General features: G+C 38.5%; 1 protein-coding gene across 2 annotated transcripts in view; it reads left to right on the top strand.

The window, feature by feature from the left end:
- dusp22a (dual specificity protein phosphatase 22-A) overlaps positions 1–16,901 on the top strand; it is a 49,728-nt gene extending 32,827 nt beyond the window's left edge. For both annotated transcript variants that reach the window (XM_031900795.1, XM_002936098.5), the window contains exon 8: positions 16,374–16,901. In XM_031900795.1, coding sequence (XP_031756655.1) covers positions 16,374–16,568 — 195 coding nt within the window. In that variant the 3' untranslated portion in view covers positions 16,569–16,901. The remainder of the gene's footprint in view (positions 1–16,373) is intronic.
- The last annotated feature ends 3,568 nt before the right edge of the window (positions 16,902–20,469 follow it).

Raw genomic sequence — 20,469 nt, 5'->3', positions numbered from 1 at the left:
TAAAGCAAATTTAGTCTTTGTTTTTACAAAAATTAAGATAGGGAATTAAAGATAATGCAAAAGTTGTTTTAGTCTTTGAGGGAAAAAAGCATTTTGAATTAAAACCATCAGTAAACATTTGGCTCAGTACCAATACAGTTTCTAATTTCTTATTTAATAATTATTTTGTTGTTAAGTAGTTTCCTCAGAGCTTTTTTTCCATATTGCAGTTAAACCTAGAGCTGTCCTATAAACCACACACACACTCGTCCTCATGAGCTATAACCTTACTTGTAGGCTTTAGATATGAGGAAATGAAACTTTACAGGCTGAAAACTGAGCAAAAATGCAATATAGGAAAATCTGAATACATGAGGCTTTTGCAGTTGATGGGGGAATCTGTCATGCTCTAGAGAAATAAACCACAATATATCAAGTTTAAAACAAACAGCTGATTGGTTACTACATGTAGGTATATTTGAAAATTTTTATTATATTGCATTTTTTGGCTAAAAATAATACTTAAAAATAACACTGTGTCTGTGATAGAAATTGAGTGGTGGGCATTTGGGAGGCTGTAAGTAAAGAGTTACATTGCTGCATTTTACACTAAATTCAGTTCAAGGAGTAAGTTCTCTGTGGATTTAAAGGTTTTGTTCATTTTTCCAAATCTTAAATGGGGGTCACTGTCCCCAGCAGCCAAGAAACTATTGCTCTGTGAGGCTACAATTTTATTGTTATTGTTACTTTTTATAACTTACCTCTGCTATAAATATGTCAGTCTCTCATTTAAACCACTGTCTGGTTGCTAAGGTAATTTAAATTGCAACAATTAACTACTGAAATTCCAAGCTGTAGAGTTGCTAAAAAATAATAATAATTAAAATAATAATATAATAAAATGCAGACCAATTGCAAATTGTCTTAGCGTATCACTTACTGCATCATACTAAAAGTTAACTCAAAGGTGAACAACTCCTTTATGTACATGTAAAGCACATTTTGACCATGGTACTTGTAAATTAGACTGTTTTAATAACTGCATATGTCATCCAACAAGCATATGTCTCAACCTTTTGCCTCTTTAGGGGGTCTTATCTCAGCCCTTTTCCTGGATGATTTAAGAAACCTTATCCTAACCTAACCTTGTTTCTGTATCACTCTAGCTACAAAAATTTCACCACATTAAAACAATAGCATCCTTATTTTTCTCCATATTACATTAACATTAAGGGACACAATGGGCACCTATCAGCCCTATATTGTTTCCCCCCACCAGCCCGCACCTCTGGTGGGGGAAACAATATAGGGTTGATAGGTGCCCTTTAAGGGTAAAGACACACAGAGCTACTAGTAGCAGCTACTTTTTCACAGCTATTAAATTCCAGACAATACCCTGCCATAGACAATACTGAAAATTGCCTCCGCTAAAATACACATAAAGAGTTATCAGTAAATGATCAGAATTGCCTATTTTAGTAGCCACGGCTAGTAGCTGCTTCTAGTAGCTCCGAGTGTCTTTACCCTAAAGGAAGAATTTAAGAGACCAATCCTGGAATATAAAAATCACAAAATATAATAAGATATCACAAAATTTTATTTTGATTTGTCTTTTTTTTTTTTATTTGGTATATTCAAATTCACATGGCTGTGTAGGGAAGTCTAGAAAAGAAATGTCAAAGTCACTAAACAGGGAATCACAGTATACTTAGAACATTTTCTCAGTACTGCTACCTCCCTTCTGAGTACACATAAACAAATATGTTTCTCAACATCATAGCCTACAATAGGTCCATGATAAGAAAGGGTGGCAGACACAGAATAGTAGAGGTTAGCGGCATATGATGCATCAATTGGCAGCACTGTTGGATGCACATCTGATAGAGCTGCTCCTTAACTAATGGCCGTCATAGGAACATGATTTATTGTCTCACACTTGTCAAAGGTTCTACCACCCCAAACTGGTGGTTTGTTAGGTGGCTTTCCTTGCCTTATTGAGGATTAGTTTTACAGGCTTTTGGAAGGCTTTAGATGAAATTTTACCGTTAAAGCGAAACTCTGGCTTCTGAATCAAAAATTGTTAAAGAGCTTCACACAAAAGAGAATAAATACCATTTTTATATGCTAAAATCCACCTGCAAAACAGTTTTTCTCTTTATGTAGAATTTGAAATCCTGGCGGGGAAACAGGGACTAAAACATTAATGTTTCAAATTGTAACAACTTCTCCGCAGTTTACAGACAGCATGCAGGAACCACATAACCCACAATGCATTGCACTGTGATGTTACTTTCCTTATTGACCAGGCCCGGATTTATGGGAGGCCACAAAAGCCCAGGCCTAGGGTGGCATAAATTTAGGGGCAGTAGGGTCTCTGGATGCCCTAAAAAGAAATCTGGCACTATTATTGACACCATGTGTGCTGAGGATTGTGGGGTTTGGAGGACACAGGCTGAAGGCAGGCTGAGGACAGTCAACTACTGTTCCAAACCATATTATTACATTAAAAATCATGAAAAGGCTGCATATTTATGAATTGATGTATACTGCAAAGTTGTTTGAAACTATATTTACTTTTCAAAACAGCTTAAGTTGTGTTTGGGTGGCATTCCCATTTAAAGCTACTTTTGCTGTGGTATGGTTGAAACAGTTCTAAGCAAGTTTTAAACTGGGTTTTCACTTTTCATTTTTTATGTTTTTTTTTATTCATTTGTCTTTATATTTGGCCCCTTTCTATGTCTTTCTGTTTTTTTTGTAGTTCTCCATTTACACACCAAAGCCATCTAGTACAGGTGTGAGATCTATTTCCCAAAAAGGGGAAACTCATCTCTAAGGGTGTGATTCATCAACGGTCAAATTAAAATTTTTGCTGCGATTAGAATCTTTTTTGTCCTAAAATTCATGAATTTGAATTATGGCTTCAAAAACTTAAATGCTTGATATTTATAAAGCCTAAAAAATCCTGAAACGATTGAATGTAAAACTTTGGCATCTAAAACCTTGAGAGCTTGGGAGCCACTGCTCTAAGACAGCATTGTGTCTGCTGTTTTAGAGCAGTGGCACACGGGGAGTTTAGTCACCCACGATAAATCTTCACTACAGCGGGCAACTAATCTCCCCAACATGCCATCCCACCGGCAATAATGTAAATCGCAGGTGGCATGGTATATACGCATTGCTTCAGTCATTTCATTCTTGCTGGTGGCATGGCATGTCGGGGAGGCTAAACCCCCCATGTGCCACTGCCCTTAGGTGGCAGCAGACCCAGATGCTCACCTATGCTCGATGGTAGCTAAGGTAGCATAAATCCAGGTTGGTAGCAAAGCCAATCTGTTTGTTTTCCTTAAGGCTACTAAAATACATTATTTAAATATGTATTAATAGCCAGGCATGCAGCTCCACATTACAAAAACAACCCTCCCATACCTTTATTAGCGGGTAGGGTTTAATACATCTGGGGATACAAGGGGTTATTTACATAGGAACACTAAGGGGTTGAAAATGCAGGCCCTTAAGGCAGAGGCACATGCAGCATTTTCTGGAGACTGATCTGCTCCTGGCTGCCCTATCTTGTGTGCTTATTGGCAGGCTCGGCATTGTCCCATAAGTGTTACGGGACCAATTTCAGTCCAAAGTTGCATAGTTTATTATTTCCATGTCTACATGAAGATATTTCTGTCAGTGAAAAGACAAGATGGGACCGATTGGCCATTTCTCCTCTGTCGTATCTATGCAAGTGGAGAAGATGCAGTTTGTCACTGGCCTTAGTACTTATTCAAATAGCACTTATCTCCAGGGTCTGGCTGCAGCATTGGCAGGCACAAGGTAGCTCATAGAATGGGCCATAGGATAGGCAAGCGCCTGGACTTAGTTAGGGGGTGGGACATTTAAGTGCAGTACCTGCCCACCCCTTATGTATACAGTGATGTTGAATGCAGCACTATGTTCATGGGGCAAATTCGGGTTTCTGCGCTGCAGCAATTTTGGTACATGCAGAGCAGGTTGCAAAGTGCAAAAAACATAGTGGAGGAGATGCCAAAAAACTAAATATGTTTATTTTTATAATGTATGAGAGCTTTAAAAAATGTCTGCTTACATGTGTATTGGTCCTGTTTAAGGAGAGCTTATTATTGGCATATATGAAATGAGTATATTGCAATTCAAATATTCGCATAAGTGGCAGTCCAGCAGAATATTTCTCCTAGGAAAAACAACATCTTGAAATCAAGTAAACAACTTAAGCAAGACATGTCTATCAATAAAACAAGCCATCCTTAAATTCCCCCCGTGTGATAAAGCATTGCGTGTGAGGTGCTCACAGGATGAAGACATTAAATAACCAAACCTACTTTTGTGGCTGACCAAAGCATTAGAAAAATGGCTGAGCAGACAGGAAAGGACCCAAAAAGGCCAACCTCTTGCTCACTCTGACAAAAAAAGGAAGCATACAACCAGACTGGAAGGTAATTGTATGAATTGTTCACCACCGAAATGTTAACATCAACTGCATATGAGCCATTTAGAATGCCAGAGACTGGATGCCTTTTGTGTGCCTGATATTAACACGGAGCAACTAGTCAAATAAATTTCATCATGGAAATGTTTCCATAGTTTTATAGCAGATTTGCTCATTACTATTTACATGACTTTGATAGAAAATACAACAAATAATGGAACATACAAAGGCAGTAAATATGCTGATAATGTCGCATGATATGAACATATTCTTGGAGAGCTCTCCATGCAAGCAATTCAGTTCCATGCACTAGTGTGGCAGATTGCAAAACATACCACTTCCACTTTATCATTGGCAAAAGTCCATATCACTGAGATTTTTGGAGCTGTAATTTTTTAAATGACTGTTGTATTTTTGCACTTGTGGTAAAATATATCTCTGATATATTTATGATAAAGATGCTATTTAAACATTATTATGATATTGCAAGTACAACATACTATATATATTGGGAGGATGGTGTTATTCTTCCCCTTTACAGAGCGCTGGTAAGACCCCATCTAGAATATGCTGTTCAGTTTTGGTCTCCAGTGCTCAAATGGGACATGATTGAGTTAGAGAGGGTCCAGAGAAGGGCAACTAAGCTGGTAAAGGGTATGGAATGTCCCAGTTATGAAGAAAGACTGGGCAAGTTGGGTTTATTTACACAGGAGAAGAGGCGCTTAAGTATATATAAATATATAAGGGGATTATATAATAACCTCCCTAATGCTTTATTTACCAGTAGGTCCTTCCAACTGCCACAAGGGCACCCACTCTGTTTAGAAGAAGGGAGGTTTCGTTTAAATATTCGGAAAGGATTTTTTACCATCAGAGCTGTGAAGTTGTGGAATTCCCTCCCTGAACCAGTCCTACTGGCTGATACATTATATAGCTTTAAAGGAGAAGGAAAGGCTAGTAAAGAGTTAATCTCAAGCTGCAGGCATACCTTCAGTTGTCTCAATAGTGCCCTTAAGTCTCCCCATATTTCACCTGTTCAGATGATTAGAAGCCAAACAGGAAGAAAAACCACTGAGCTGTTTAAAGAAAGTTAATGCCTCGCTCCTGCACAGACACCCAGACCAAGTGAACATGCTTAGTTATTTAGACTATGAGTCAGCTTCCTGCTGATTGGCTCAGATCCACATTCCTAAGGGGGGGAGTGAGTTCTTAGCATTCTTGAGGGTGGGGGGGCGCAGGAAAGAGCAGAGAACAGAAAGCTGCGTGTCTCTGGCACAGGAATTACAGACACAAGAAATCTTTTCACAGAGAAGTCAGTGCAGCATTTCTGTGAGTGCTTATGGCTGTATTTACATAGACCTTTCTGATAAAGGCTACTTTTTATCTTTCTTTCTCCTTTAAGAAGAGGGAGGATGGCTTTTTAGCAAGTGATGGAATACAGGGTTATGGGAGATAGCTCTTAGTACACGTTGATCCAGGGACTGGTCCGATTGCCATCTTGGAGTCAGGAAGGAATTTTTTCCCCTCTGCGGCAAATTAGAGAGTTTTCGGATAGGGTTTTTTTTTGCCTTTCTCTGGATCAACTAGCAGTTAGGCAGGTTATATATAGTCATTATGTTTAAATGTGATGGACATACATCTTTTTTCAACCCAACTTACTATGTTACTATATCTTTTTACAGATGTTATACAAAAAGATCCAGGCAGATTTAAAAAGCTTAGGTTGTGTTGAAAAAACACTGTATAGGTAAACCTAAAATTGCCACCATGATTTACCTCCTCAGTGAAAGAATCCAAAATGTTATAGTATTGCTTAGCTGCTTAGCAGCAAGGCTGGAACTAGGGATAGGCAGCAGAGTCATGTGTCGTGGGCGCAAAGGTGGGGGGGCACTAGGCCCTTAACTCCTCTGCGCCTGCCCCAACCAAGCTCTTGTCCCCCCACCTCCCACAGATCTTTTTGCCTTCCCTACGTTTGTCGTCAGTGGGTGCTTGTTGTAAGAGTTTGTGGGGTGTGGGCTGGGGATGAGGTGGACAGCTGGGTTACCTAGGGCCTAGGGTTTGTAAGTATGTTTATAGAACATCAGCTGGCAGCGAAAGGGTTAAAACAGACTCCGTTCAACCTGGTTGAACAGGGTTGACCAGAACATGAGCTCCAACCATCATACTGAAATTTGCATCAGATATCTTTTCTGTGATAATCTTCCTGTCACCTGTCAATGGGTATGATTTGGCTCTGTCCATGTGAAGAATAAACATTTTGTTGGGGCCTTTTCTATGTGGGGCTCCATGTAACTTTCTAAAAACTGTGGTTTTTTTAGTTGTTTGGTGATGCTGGAGGCTAAGGATGCTGGGTGCTATAAATGCAAATGTCTAAGGAAAGATGCAAAGATCTAAGTTGGTTTGATTGTGTATTCCTCTCTATTCTCCACCTCCCTCACAATATATTAGTAAAAAGAGCAAGGATTTTTCTTTTACTTAAACATAGAGCTAAGAAGGTTCTTCTTCTCCGACTTATCAACTCTGATCTGATCTAGAATATGGCTGCAATATTCTCACCCCACCCACTGATATTCCTTTGCACCTCTTAAGGTGGCCATACACCAGCAGATCCGCTCGCTTGGCGATGTCGCCAAGCGAGCGAATCTTCCCCCGATATCCCCACCTACGGGTGGGCGATATCGGGGAGCATTTAGGTTAAAAAAAAAATAATCCGATCGTTTGACCCTGGGGCCAAACGATCGGATTATGTGGGCGGCAATGGGGCAGTCAGATCGGGGACCACATCAACGAGCCAATGCGGTCCCCGATCCGACCGGATTTTCTAACCTGGCCGATCGAGATCTGGCCAATTTCAGGCCAGATATCGGTCGGCCAGGCCGCTCTGCCCTGCCCATACACGGGCAAGGTCCAAGGGACCGATATCGGCAGCTATAGTCGGCCCGTGTATGGCCACCTTTACTGATGCTTGCACAAAGCTGATACTATCATTGTGCAACCAAAAGAAACTTAAAATGTAGCATTGGGCCATTAAGGTGGAAATGGTATAAAGGCAACGAGAGACTTAAGTAACGAGATTTGAGTTTATCATCAATCTTTGGCTTAAAGGTGATTTTGAAATCCATAGCAAGTCATTCATTGGCCAAACGAGGAAGTATACAGTGTGAACCGGTAACAGGTAAACAGGTGGAAGGGAGATATATTTCCCCTAGGTTCATCTCCTACTCCCTCATGTATAGCGGTGCTGAGTGGGTTCATTCCCCAAGGGAGTCACACCTGGGGAATAATTAGCAGGCTAGATATGCCTGCAGTCAGAGAGAGTGAGGGGCTGGAGCTGAGACTGTGAACTGAACTTGCTGTGTGAGGGTCTGTGCCTGCCTGAAGCAGCTTGGAGCATTGTCTCCCAAAGAGAAGGACTCTCAAGGTACTGTGACTCTGGGGAGTTGTGTTTTGTTTTAGCCGGCAATCCCAGTAGGGGACCGGTAATAGAGAGGGAAGCACCCTGTGTATTAGTTAGAGCCCAAGTGTGGCAAGGGTTTTGTTTACTTTTGTTTTGCTTATGCTTCTGCTGGATACCAGAGTCAGTCATTGTACACAATAAAATGGACTGTATTCACCTAAAGGACTGTCTGTATGTCTGATCTCGCTTACAACAGATAAAATCATAAGTGGCTCAGTAAAGAGTAAGAGTTATGGAGAAGTATGCAGGACTAGTGGCGCATCTCAAGCACTCTGACTGAGGCAAGGGGGAGGGGAATTCATTAGTATAGAGGGCACAATTGCATCGCTGGTAATATGTCATTCCTAGTTAAGTGCCACCTGAGGCACGTTTTTCAACTTGTCACGGCAGAATAAATACAATGTGGCACTAAAGTGACATAAAATACATTATTTCAAGAGAAATTACAAGGTGCTAGAGAAACTCTTGTTCCTACGGACTATTGGAATCTTATCCTATTTCACATAGAGAAAAAGAAAAAACTTAAACACAAGCACAGTGCTTGGTTCTCAAATTATAATTTATTGACTTTATATTTTAATTATTTTATTAATCACACCCCTTTAAAAAAATGTGGCTGGCAAGCCTTCCACAACGTAAAAAATACTTTTACTAAAACTTAAAAAAAAAAAAAAATACACTGCCTACATTTAATTCTGCATCATAAATTTACGCTTAAAGGAGAAGGAAAGGTAAAAACTAAGTAAGCTTTATCAGAAAGGTCTATGTAAATACAGCCATAAGAACTCACAAAAGAAACACAGGATTTCTAGTCTTTTTTGCGTTCTTCAGTATCAGACTTCCTCTCTCAGAAAAATCCTTCATTCCCAGCGCTGGAGTCTGTGCAGCTCTCTCCTCTCTCCCTTCTCCTGCTCCCCCTCCCATAAGAACTCAGAAGAATTCACTCCCCCTCACATCAGAATGTGTGATCTGTGCTACCAGCTTCTTGCGCTGCAGCACGGAAGCTAAGGGAGATCAAGCTAAAATGGCAGCTGCTATCTTAAACAAACAGAGGGAGATTCTAGGGATCTTTACTCAGGTATGGTAAAGCTTTCTGCAGAAAAAATATAGTGATCTAGGTGGCATTAAGGCACTGAATGTAATTTCTAATTGTGGGTAGGGAATATGACACCTGGATTTGTGGGAAATAGAATTGCTCCGTTGTTGAAATCTCTAGTAATCGTTTGTTAGACTAGCGACTTGTCACTCGAAATCACTTTTTAAAAGTCGCAGCGACTAATCTCCCCGTGGGACATTAGCCTAATGTGGCAAATCTATTGGCAGTAAAACGCCACAATTACTTTCCTTCTACTTTAAATCAATCACAATTAACACAATCCTTTGGGTGAGTATCTGTGAGCTCTGTGAGCAGTTAGTTCTGTGGAACTTAGTTATGTAAATTGCACAAAAAAATTATTTTAATTGCCAAGGATACTTTCAGTAATGCCAACAATGTCTTCAGGGCACTTATGGTTAACAGTTGTGAGTCTGTAGTAAAAAACCTTTTCAGCTTCCGCTCGTGTATCTTCAGAGTAAATTTTGGGGACCCTGCCCTTTGCTACAGGTATAACTTTTACACACTTTAAAAACCGCTGTATGAAGATCACTTGCCTGTTGTCTCCCACATGTCCACCATAACGAAAAGATCTCACTCGCATTCAGTTTCTCCAAACACCACTCTGCGCTGCTGCTTCCAGCTCAGGATTCCCTGTTGCTCTCACTCTCGCAGCAGTAACCACCAGGTAGCAGACTTTTTCTGTTCCATTTGCTTATAAAGATGGCTGTGCATTCCAACCTCTTTTGTTTGCATGCCAACAAACTGTTTTGTTCTACAGTGACACTAATAACCAAGCCCGGATTTGTGGCAAGACTACAAAGGCCCGGGCCTAGGGGGCACAAATTTAATGGTGGCATGCCGCCCAGCCGAAACAGAATTTTGCTCCCAGTCCCATACAGAGCAATGGGGGTCGGACACACAGAAACTTTAGCACATCCAACCCCCACTGCTCCGTATGTGAGTTGTTGGGGCGCATACGCGCGGGGGGAGGAGGTGGACGGGCGCTGAAAGGAGCGGCCTCGGGGCGCCCGACCTTCAAATCCGGCCCTGCTAATAACTCCCACTCAAAGGTGCTGATTTATCAAAATTCGGATTTTTGTGGTTTTAGAGTGTTTTGAAACTGCGACTAAACTCATTTCCACAAAAACCACAGATGTCTAGTAATTTTTTAAAATATCCCAATTGAAAAAGGCATGAATGAAAATGTAGGAATAAAAAATGTTAAAACCACAACTTTTTCGTATTATCGCACAAATGAAAGAGTTAAAAAGCCCAATGAAAGATCTTCCAGTTGTAAACAGGACACCTGCCATTGAATTCTACATCTCAACAGCTTTTAGGTGGTATAATTTTTTATTTTGGATTTGTTGCAGTTTTGTCACATAATAAATAGCGCTCAATGTATATATTTCACTTGAACCCTTTAATCACCACTCTTAAAGACTCTGAATTTTAGAAAGGAATTCACTCAGTGGCCTTGTTTAATCCAAATAGTACTATATGATAAAAAAAAAATATATATATTTTTCTTTTGTTAAACTGTTATTCAGTTATAAGGTTATAAGTGGGTTATAAATTACACAATCCTGTGATAACAGTATCCCTGTCACTACATTGCTTAACAAACAAAATACAATGCAGCAATCTGCTGTAGCCTGATTCGACCCCCTGTTCTTGTGAGCTGTGGTTGTCTAAGTGAAACTAAAGTCACATTGTCACAGCAGCTGCTGTATGTATGACCTGATAGAATTCCCCTGAATGTTTAGCTAAGGGACTGGCTGTAAACAAGTAACATAGTAGTAACATAATTTAGGCTGAAAAAAGACACACGTGCATCAAGTTCAGCCTTTTCGTTAAAATAAATACTGTCTCACTGCTAGCTGATACAGATGAAGAAAGTTGGTGATATGATTATTACTACATGTGAAGGCAATTTTGAGTGTGTTATGCTATTTAATTATGGATATAGAGTATGGGTGGTTCAATATGGATTGTATTCCAATATGCTAAATTTGAATCTCATCTATTTCCGGGGCTGTCCTCAGAAACTCACTTAGCCCTCTCTGGTTCTCTGTAGATGTGGTCCCTTTTTGCTTATGAAACTAAATATTGCTTTTCATGACATGAGGCATGTTTACAGTTTGTATGTATTCTTTTTGGGATCAAGATTATATTCAAGTAAGCAATCAGGCTACTGCAGATGCCCTCTGTGCTCATTGATAAGGGTCATTAATAAAAGCAAAAGTAAATATGTCCAAATGAGAATCAGCTTTGTGTTTTAATACCTCTAAGGATGAAGACACGGAGCTACTAGTAGCAACTACTTATTGTGGCTACTAAAATAGACAAAGCTGATCATTTACTGATAATTGTCTCTATGTGTGTTTAGCAGAGGCAATTCTCAGTATTGTGTTAAAGGAACAGTAACGCCAAAAAAATGAAAGTGTATAAAAGTAATAAGAATAAAATATACTGCTGCCCTGCACTGGTACAACTGGTGTGTTTGCCTCAGAAATTTATATAAACAAAGCTGCTGTTTAGCCAGGGGGGGCAGCCATTCAAAGGAGAAAAGGCACAGGCACATAGGAGATAACAGATAAACACTATTGTATTCTAGAGAGGTCATCTGTTATCTGCTATGTAACCTGTGCCTTTTCTCCTTTTTTCCAACTTTAATGGCTGCCCCCATGGCTACACAGCAGATTATTTATATAAACTATAGTAGTATTACTGTAGAAAACACACAACTTTTACCAATGCAGGGCAAGAGTACATTATATTTTAATTACTTTAAAAAAACTTTCATTTTTTGGTGTTACTATTCCTTTAAAGGAAATGTAACACTATGCGACTATCGATTGATCGCGCCTAGCCTGACTCCTTCCTATACAGAAAGAAGGCTAGGCTCGATCAATCGATCGTCACATAGTGGTTTCTGCTCCTGCCTTTGCTGTATCGCCGTACTTCAATTGACAGGAAGCCAAGTTTTAGCAGGTATTTTCTATTAAAGCATTTAAAATACTAAGTGGTTTGCAGGATAGGGCAGTTATTGGTGCAGGGTAGAATAGCTTTTTTACTTTTTTTTTAATTTTAGTGTAACTTTTCCTTAAGTAGCTGTGACAAATACAGTGGTGTGAAAAACTATTTGCCCCCTTCCTGATTTCTTATTCTTTTGCATGTTTGTCACACTGAAATGTTTCTGCTCATCAAAAACCGTTAACTGTTAGTCAAAGATAACATAATTGAACACAAAATGCCGTTTTTAAATGAAGGTTTACGTTATTAAGGGAGAAAAAAACCTCCAAATCTACATGTCCCTGTGTGAAAAAGTGATTTCCCCCCTTGTTAAAAAATAACTTAACTGTGGTTTATCAATTCAATGTTCAATTTCTGTAGTCACCCCCAGGCCTGATTACTGCCACACCTGTTTCAATCAAGAAATCACTTAAATAGGAGCTACCTGACACAGAGAAGTAGACCAAAAGCACCTCAAAAGCTAGACATCATGCCAAGATCCAAAGAAATTCAGGAACAAATGAGAACAAAAGTAATTGAGATCTATCAGTCTGGTAAAGGTTATAAAGCCATTTCTAAAGCTTTGGGACTCCAGCGAACCACAGTGAGAGCCATTATCCACAAATGGCAAAAACATGGAACAGTGGTGAACCTTCCCAGGAGTGGCCGGCCGACCAAAATTACCCCAAGAGCGCAGAGACAACTCATCCGAGAGGCCACAAAAGGCCCCTAGGACAACATCTAAAGAACTGCAGGCCTCACTTGCCTCAATTAAGGTCAGTGTTCACGACTCCACCATAAGAAAGAGACTGGGCAAAAACGGCCTGCATGGCAGATTTCCAAGGCGCAAACCACTTTTAAGCAAAAAGAACATTATGGCTCGTCTCAATTTTGCTAAAAAACATCTCAATGATTGCCAAGACTTTTGGGAAAATACCTTGTAGACCGACGAGACAAAAGTTGAACTTTTTGGAAGGTGCGTGTCCCGTTACATCTGGCGTAAAAGTAACACAGCATTTCAGAAAAAGAACATCATACCAACAGTAAAATATGGTGGTGGTAGTGTGATGGTCTGGGGTTGTTTTGCTGCTTCAGGACCTGGAAGGCTTGCTGTGATAGATGGAACCATGAATTCTACTGTCTACCAAAAAATCCTGAAGGAGAATGTCCGGCCATCTGTTTGTCAACTCAAGCTGAAGCGATCTTGGGTGCTGCAGCAGGACAATGACCCAAAACACACCAGCAAATCCACCTCTGAATGGCTGAAGAAAAACAAAATGAAGACTTTGGAGTGGCCTAGTCAAAGTCCTGACCTGAATCCTATTGAGATGTTGTGGCATGACCTTTAAAAAGGCGGTTCATGCTAGAAAACCCTCAAATAAAGCTGAATTACAACAATTCTGCAAAGATGAGTGGGCCAAACTTCCTCCAGAGCGCTGTAAAAGACTCGTTGCAAGTTATCGCAAACGCTTGATTGCAGTTATTGCTGCTAAGGGTGGCCCAACCAGTTATTAGGTTCAGGGGGCAATTACTTTTTCACACAGGGCCATGTAGGTTTGGATTTTTTTTCTCCCTAAATAATAAAAACCCTCATTTAAAAACTGCATTTTGTGTTTACTTGTGTTATCTTTGACTAATAGTTAAATGTGTTTGATGATCAGAAACATTTTGTGTGACAAACATGCAAAAGAATAAGAAATCAGGAAGGGGGCAAATAGTTTTTCACACCACTGTAGTTGCTACTAAGTAGCTCCGTGTGTCTTTACCCTAAACATAACTATGTGAGATGCACAGCCCTTAAAAGTTCTACTTTACCCTGTTTATATTATATTTGTCTAATGGAAATGTTAAGGGTTTAATGTATAATACTTTTTCTATTGTTGTTTTGCAGTACAGGTATGGGATCCCTTATCCAGAAACCTGTTATCTAGAAAGTTCTGAATTACAGAAAGGCCATCTCCTGTACAATCCATTATAAGCTAATAATTCTAATTTTTAAAAATGATTTCCTTTTTTCCTGTAATAATAAAACAGTACCTTGTACTTGATCCCAACTAAGATATAGTTAATCCTTATTGGGGGCAGAACAAGCCTATTGGGTTTATTCAATATTTAAATGATTTTTAGCAGACTTAAGTTATGGAGATCCAAATTACCGAAAAATCCCTTATGCCGAAAACCCCAGGTCCCAAGCATTCTGGATAACAGGTCCCATACCTGTACTTCTGTTAAGGTTTATTGAGCAAATTAGCAGTAGGCATGGCCTTGCAAAAAAAGTAGTCTACTGGCATTTGTGGCACAGTTGGTTATAACGTTGCACCTCCGCAATAAAGATTTTTAAAGGGCTTGCCCCGTTATGCAGCCCTGAGTGCCAGTGCTTTTTAGTTGCTACAGTTGGTTATAGTGGCCAGTATTTAAAAAGTCATAATATTAACCACCCAAGTTTTTCCATAACCTATATAAGGAAATACCTTAAAACTGTGTTATTGTTGTTATTTACCCATACTAAGGTCAATTAAGCAGCAAATGTGTATGGTCTAGTGATCATTTAATTAGTGACAAACAAAACTCAAATATAATTAATGGCTCCTTCTACATGTAGGATAAAAAACACTAATATTCAAAGTGCTACTGCAAAGAAAGATAATGGGTATCAATAATATTTCAAGGTACAAAAATGCCTTTCTACAAAATGACTAGTTTTTGTGAATTGTCCTTTTACATCTATATTGATCTGTCTCTCTGTGCTTTTACTGTCTGCCCATCTTACCTGAAAAACTATGATTTGGGTATTTCAGTCTATAAACAGATATTGTGAAAAGGTAAATAATGTAGAAGAAATTATAATTATAAAGTCATAAAAACTGTTGAAATGAGATTTCTGTTTTTATTTAGAAACTTCCCAGGTGAATGATGTCAAGAAAATTATGGAATATGTAAAGTGGGGTGTGTTTAACATTTTTAAAACTGCTAATAATCACCTTGATTTGACAGAAGAACCAGTAGAACAGGTGGTAGTATGCAGAATTTAGTATCTAGGTCAAGACACAAGAGCCAAGCCATTTAATGATTTGACAGTAAATTCTTAAAGGTGCTGACTTTATTTTCTTATGTTAGCCCTGTTTATTTGTCTATTGGGCATGAACATAATCTATTATCATATTCTGTCATTGGTCTGGCATTTCTGATATCAATCTTTATATAGCCTTTCTGACAAGCATTAGTCACAATCCTACCATAATTGCTTATTTTATTGATTATTTTATTTTTATTTTACATTATATTCTTTTTATTGAACCTGCTGTCACTTGGGACACAGAACAGAGGGAGCCTGTAATGTCAGACAACAGACCACTGAAAGACCTGTTGGGGTGGTCCCTGCATTAAAATACCTTAGCGGAATATCATATGCAAAATTTTTTTCTTGACATTTACGCAATGCTACATTATCATAAAGGCTACTTGTAATAGTCATTCGGTATTTCCTCTTTTAATTAATTATATATATCCAGCATTGCTTAGTACTGACAATATTATATAGCTACCGAGGAACAGCTGGTGCAGATCAGAATACATACAGAGGAACAGGCAATATAACAGGTTGAGTCTGCCATCCTGTGTATTCAGAGGTCTTTATTTTAGAGAGGCTTACTAAAATGTTATAGGATATTTCACCTTAATTAACTTTTGAAATGATACATATATTGATATTCTGAAACCATTTGCAATCAGTCTTCATATTTTATTTTTTGTGGTTCTCAGTTCTCAGTTATTTAGCTTCTCGTTCAGCAGATCTCCAATTTGGCATTTCAGCAGAAAGTAGTTTGAATGAGAAGCTGGAATATGAATAGGTGAGAGAGTGAATAGGAATATAAGCAATAAAGAGTAACAGTAACAATACAAATGGAGATCAGTGACCTCCAATTAAAAGCTGGATAGAGGCAAAAGAGAAAAGCAAAAAATGAATAAACTGTAAAAAAGAAATACTGAATACCAATTGCAAAGTTGCTAGGAATAGGACATTTTATAAATACAGGTATGGGATCCCTTATCCGGAAACCCATTATCCAGAAAGCTCCGAATTACAGAAAGCCCATCTCCCATAGACTCCATTTTAATCAAATAATACAGAATTTTAAAACTGATTTCCTTTTTTCTGTAGTAATAAAACAGTACCTTGTAATTGATGCCAACTAAGATATAATGAATCCTTATGTTTTATTGATTTTTTAGTATACTTAAGGTATGGAGATCCAAATTACGGAAAGACCTCTTATCCGGAATACCCTTGGTCCCAAGCACTCTGGATAAATAACTGATTACATAATTTGTTATAAATAATGCAGTTTTTCTTTTTTGTCCCCTTCCAGTACAGATTATGGCTGCGCCAGGAATATGGGAGAAATCCCTTTAATGACCAGGACAAGGTACAACAGTTAATAGCAAAGCAAGAGGAAAAGGAGCAGTTGAGGCAGGTACAGAACCAATGGATTAACCGCTCTGAAACAGACTATCCACTCCCATACAAAGCCTATGGATCCAGCAGCAGATGGACCAATATATAGACAGCTCTGCAAGACTGTTTCTTTGCACTACAAGATAACCACTGAACCACATTTGGGATTAGCCCCTTAGCTGCTAATAAAGAGTGTAATTTGTAATATTTGTTTAATTGCTGAATTGAAGTCTATGTCAGCATTATATGTCTCCTCTGCACTGTTCTGGTTGAAAAACTCCCTTGTACCAAAGGGGAAAAGGATTATTTAGCCTGAGGTGCTCTAGTGTATCCATATACATTATGCACTAATCTTCTTTTGCACATTAATGGAATAAAAGGCTGTGTACTGAAATGCCATGATAAAGATAATAAAATGGTTTTGAGCTCAAAGCTAATGTAACCTTTGATATTTCAGCTGTGTTATGCATGAATGATCCGAGGATTCCCCATACATTTTATATTGCTGGTTTTACTTATAACTAAATAAAATCAGTTATGAGATAAGGCAAGCTCCGGGCACTAAATATTAAGAATCTTAAAGTATTTAGGCTTCCAGAAAGTGGGTGGGCCTTCAATACTGATAGGATATAAATGCATGCTATATACAAATAGACTAAATATTTCTTTATAAAATGAATAGTTTCAGGCCTACAGATTCTAAAAATCGTTTTGAACCCTTTTATGTTGTGGCAATATTATAATGTTTAATAGTATACAGACACTGCAGAGAATTTGTTCACCTTACTGCAAGGACAGGTATGGTGCCCCTTTGGCTACTTCTCCCAGCACCTTTGCTATATAAGGTTGCAGTGTGGGTGCGTGCATATGTGTATCTTATGGAGATGATTTCATGGGTTTCCATAGTTATTGTTCCACCAAAAGAATAGTTTCACTTATTATCTTTTTCTTTTAAGAGCTATAGTTTTGGTTGCCAATCTTTATATTTACACACATATAAAATGCACAAACATATCAAAACGTAAAAGGTTTACTTTAGATTTAAATAGCCTGGATATATTTTTTAGAAACAACAACCATTGAAACCTTTTTGTCCCATAATCCATGCTAAGGTAAATATGTATTTTTGTCTAAATTACAAATCATTTAGAAACTCCAAAAAAGGGATGCGGGAGCAGAGCAGGTTTTCTTGTTCGCACTTTCGTTTTAGCTCAAAGAGAACATAAGCAGAGTACACGCTTCCAAAAAACCCTGGTGCAAAGGTGTTCTGCAATGAGCCAGAGTTTCGTTGTGGTCGCGGTATAGGGATATACAGGTAATGAAATTAACATGTGCAGATATTTATGGACTTAAACGAGACAGGAGAGGAAGCTGGCATAACTTGTTTTTAAGCCTGTGTGTTGTGCAGAAGCAGTTGCTCAGTAACTTCTATTTGCAAAACGAATTCCATATATTATGTGCCATTTAAAACTGAGTTCCTGTTTTATATTAGCTGTTCATTTGGCTTGAGATGGATTGCAATATATGTATATCTTTTGCCACAGTGTTCGAAGGCTGATTTGCAAGGCAAAGTGGTTGATTAATATAATGACAATTATTGACTCTTTGTACAGCTTCCCCTCAGCATTACACCTAATATTACTAGTTTGATTTTCAAACAAAAATAGCTTCTTGCTAAAGGGGACAGAAATACATTGTAACAAGACTCACATTCAAGAGATGGTTATACTTTCAGGATGTACAGTTGCCATATTTACAATGCACTGTGTGTCATGGTCTTATCACTGGCTAGACTTCCGTATAAAAGATTAAAAACAAATAAAAAACAAAAAAACCCCAGTTTTTACTCTACATTCAAAGGCTGAATAGCCATTGAGGGATTTAACACCTCACACAGGTGTTAGTAAACATGTTTTTCTCCCTTTAGATAAAAATGGACATACAGAAGCTGTCATTGCCTGGAGATTTGTGGAGGCTGTACATATACAGCACTGATAAACACAATACAAAGTCATTACCATGATGTTATTTATGGCAAATGGAAGCAGGACCATTCCTGCTTTTTATGTATATTCACTTTGATATACTATGTAGTTTGGTTTTGAGAATGATGCCATAGCCAAAGTTACTTGCAGCTGTATTATTTTCAAGTGATTATTGCTTGGGTATGATGAGTTTCTAAGGAATTGGTATTTGCCACAAAGCAGACTTTAAGGGGCAGATTTATCAAAATGTGATATTAGAGTTTACCACAGCAAAACTCACCCACTTTCGGTTCATTCCTATGGGAACTTTAGAAGCATATTTATCAAATGGTTACTTCTCACTTTAACCCACAGATAAATACATTTCTAAAAATCCGTTAGGAAATAATAGAATGTGGGTGAGTGTTTCTGTGGTAAACTCTAATCTCACATTTTGATAAATCTGCCCCTAAATGACTGCCTCAACAATTTCATTACTGTGATTGCTTTCATAAGACTGCATTGATAAAAAAAACTTAAAGGACCATGCTGATACTTCACAGGGAAGTCCCTGAAATGTGGAAGGTAAACCCTGATTTAAACTATTAACTAGAAACAAATTTATTAACAATAGCATTCAGAGTGTTTAAAAAAACAGAAAAGGCACATTCCTGTTCATGCATGGCGCTGCTAAAGGAAGCTGTGGTAAAAGTAGTGTAGTGTAAAACTAAACCAAAAGCCCACTAGGGCAATCTCTAAACAGAAGCCAAAAAAATATACATCACAAGACCAATTTCCTGCCCTCATATATGCTAGTTTACTATCAACACTTCTTAAGAAGAGGGATAAACGAGACATTTAACATAAATTTAGTGAAAAAATATATAAAATCAGGTCATTTGGTTCAAAACTGCTGCCCTACGTATTCTCCCCAAGGAGGCCCCCAACTACTTTTCATAACTATTTTCTGTAGAAGCTCAATGTCAACCAAAGACAAGAAAAATATGGGTATTGCATACCCATCAATAATCCAAGAAACAAATACAGGATTGTATTTAATCCCAGGGATGATTTTGAGAACTCCAAAAGTGCATTCAAGCATTCCAAAAGCACCGATGTATAGGCATGCATTGAATCCATAATTTTTGGATTAAGCCCAAAACCAATTCCTCCACTGAAATTTTTGCAGAAAACCGACTAAATATGAGCCTTAATTTGCTTATTAAAAATTTGAGAAAAATAAAAAAGTTGCTTAAATCATGAACAAAGAATTGTCACAATCTGTTGGCCAAAATCTGGTGTCCTTCTTCAGAAGGCTTCTGTATGCCCTTGTCCTATCTGCAAGTTTTGTCCAGGGCAGTACTTTATAACTGACAGGGTAGGTGTTTTGCAGCGTGGTGTTATCCCTTGCATCCATTTGTAGATGTACCACATTTTGTGTAAAAACGTGTTGTCCCAGAAATCAGCTATGCTTGCCCAGCAGGAGATTTACACTGATTTTAAATAGTACTTTTTTTTACTGCTCCGTATGGGAGTTTGAAAGTTTGCACATGCACGCTCGCAGGGGGGGGGGGTCGCACAGAATGGGGGCGGCCTCAGGGCACCCGAAGTTGAAATCTGGCGCAGGCCTACTACTTACAAGTGTCTGTTCCTTCTTTCTGTTGTAGCCCTCTACAACAGAAAGGTGTACATATCAAGCACACATGCAATATAAGTGACCAAAAATGTAGAAGGCCCCTGCTCCCTAGAAAAGGGTGCATGAGACACAAGGGGGCTGATTTACTTACCCACGAACGGGTCGAATGGAGTCCGATTGCGTTTTTTTCGTAATGATCGGTATTTTGCGATTTTTTCGTATGTTTTGCGATTTTTTCGGATTCTTTACGAATTTTTCGTTACCAATACGATTTTTGCGTAAAAACGCAAGTTTTCCTATACATTACGAAAGTTGCGTAAAAAGTTGCGCATTTTTCGTAGCGTTAAAACTTACGCGAAAAATGCGCAACTTTTCGCGTAAGTTTTAACGCTACGAAAAATGCGCAACTT

Source organism: Xenopus tropicalis, chromosome 4 (genome assembly GCF_000004195.4).
Source record: "Xenopus tropicalis strain Nigerian chromosome 4, UCB_Xtro_10.0, whole genome shotgun sequence".
NCBI classification, from domain to species: Eukaryota; Metazoa; Chordata; class Amphibia; order Anura; family Pipidae; genus Xenopus; species Xenopus tropicalis.
Note: the sequence above shows the minus strand (reverse complement) of the source record. Positions and strands in the feature narration are given on the sequence as shown.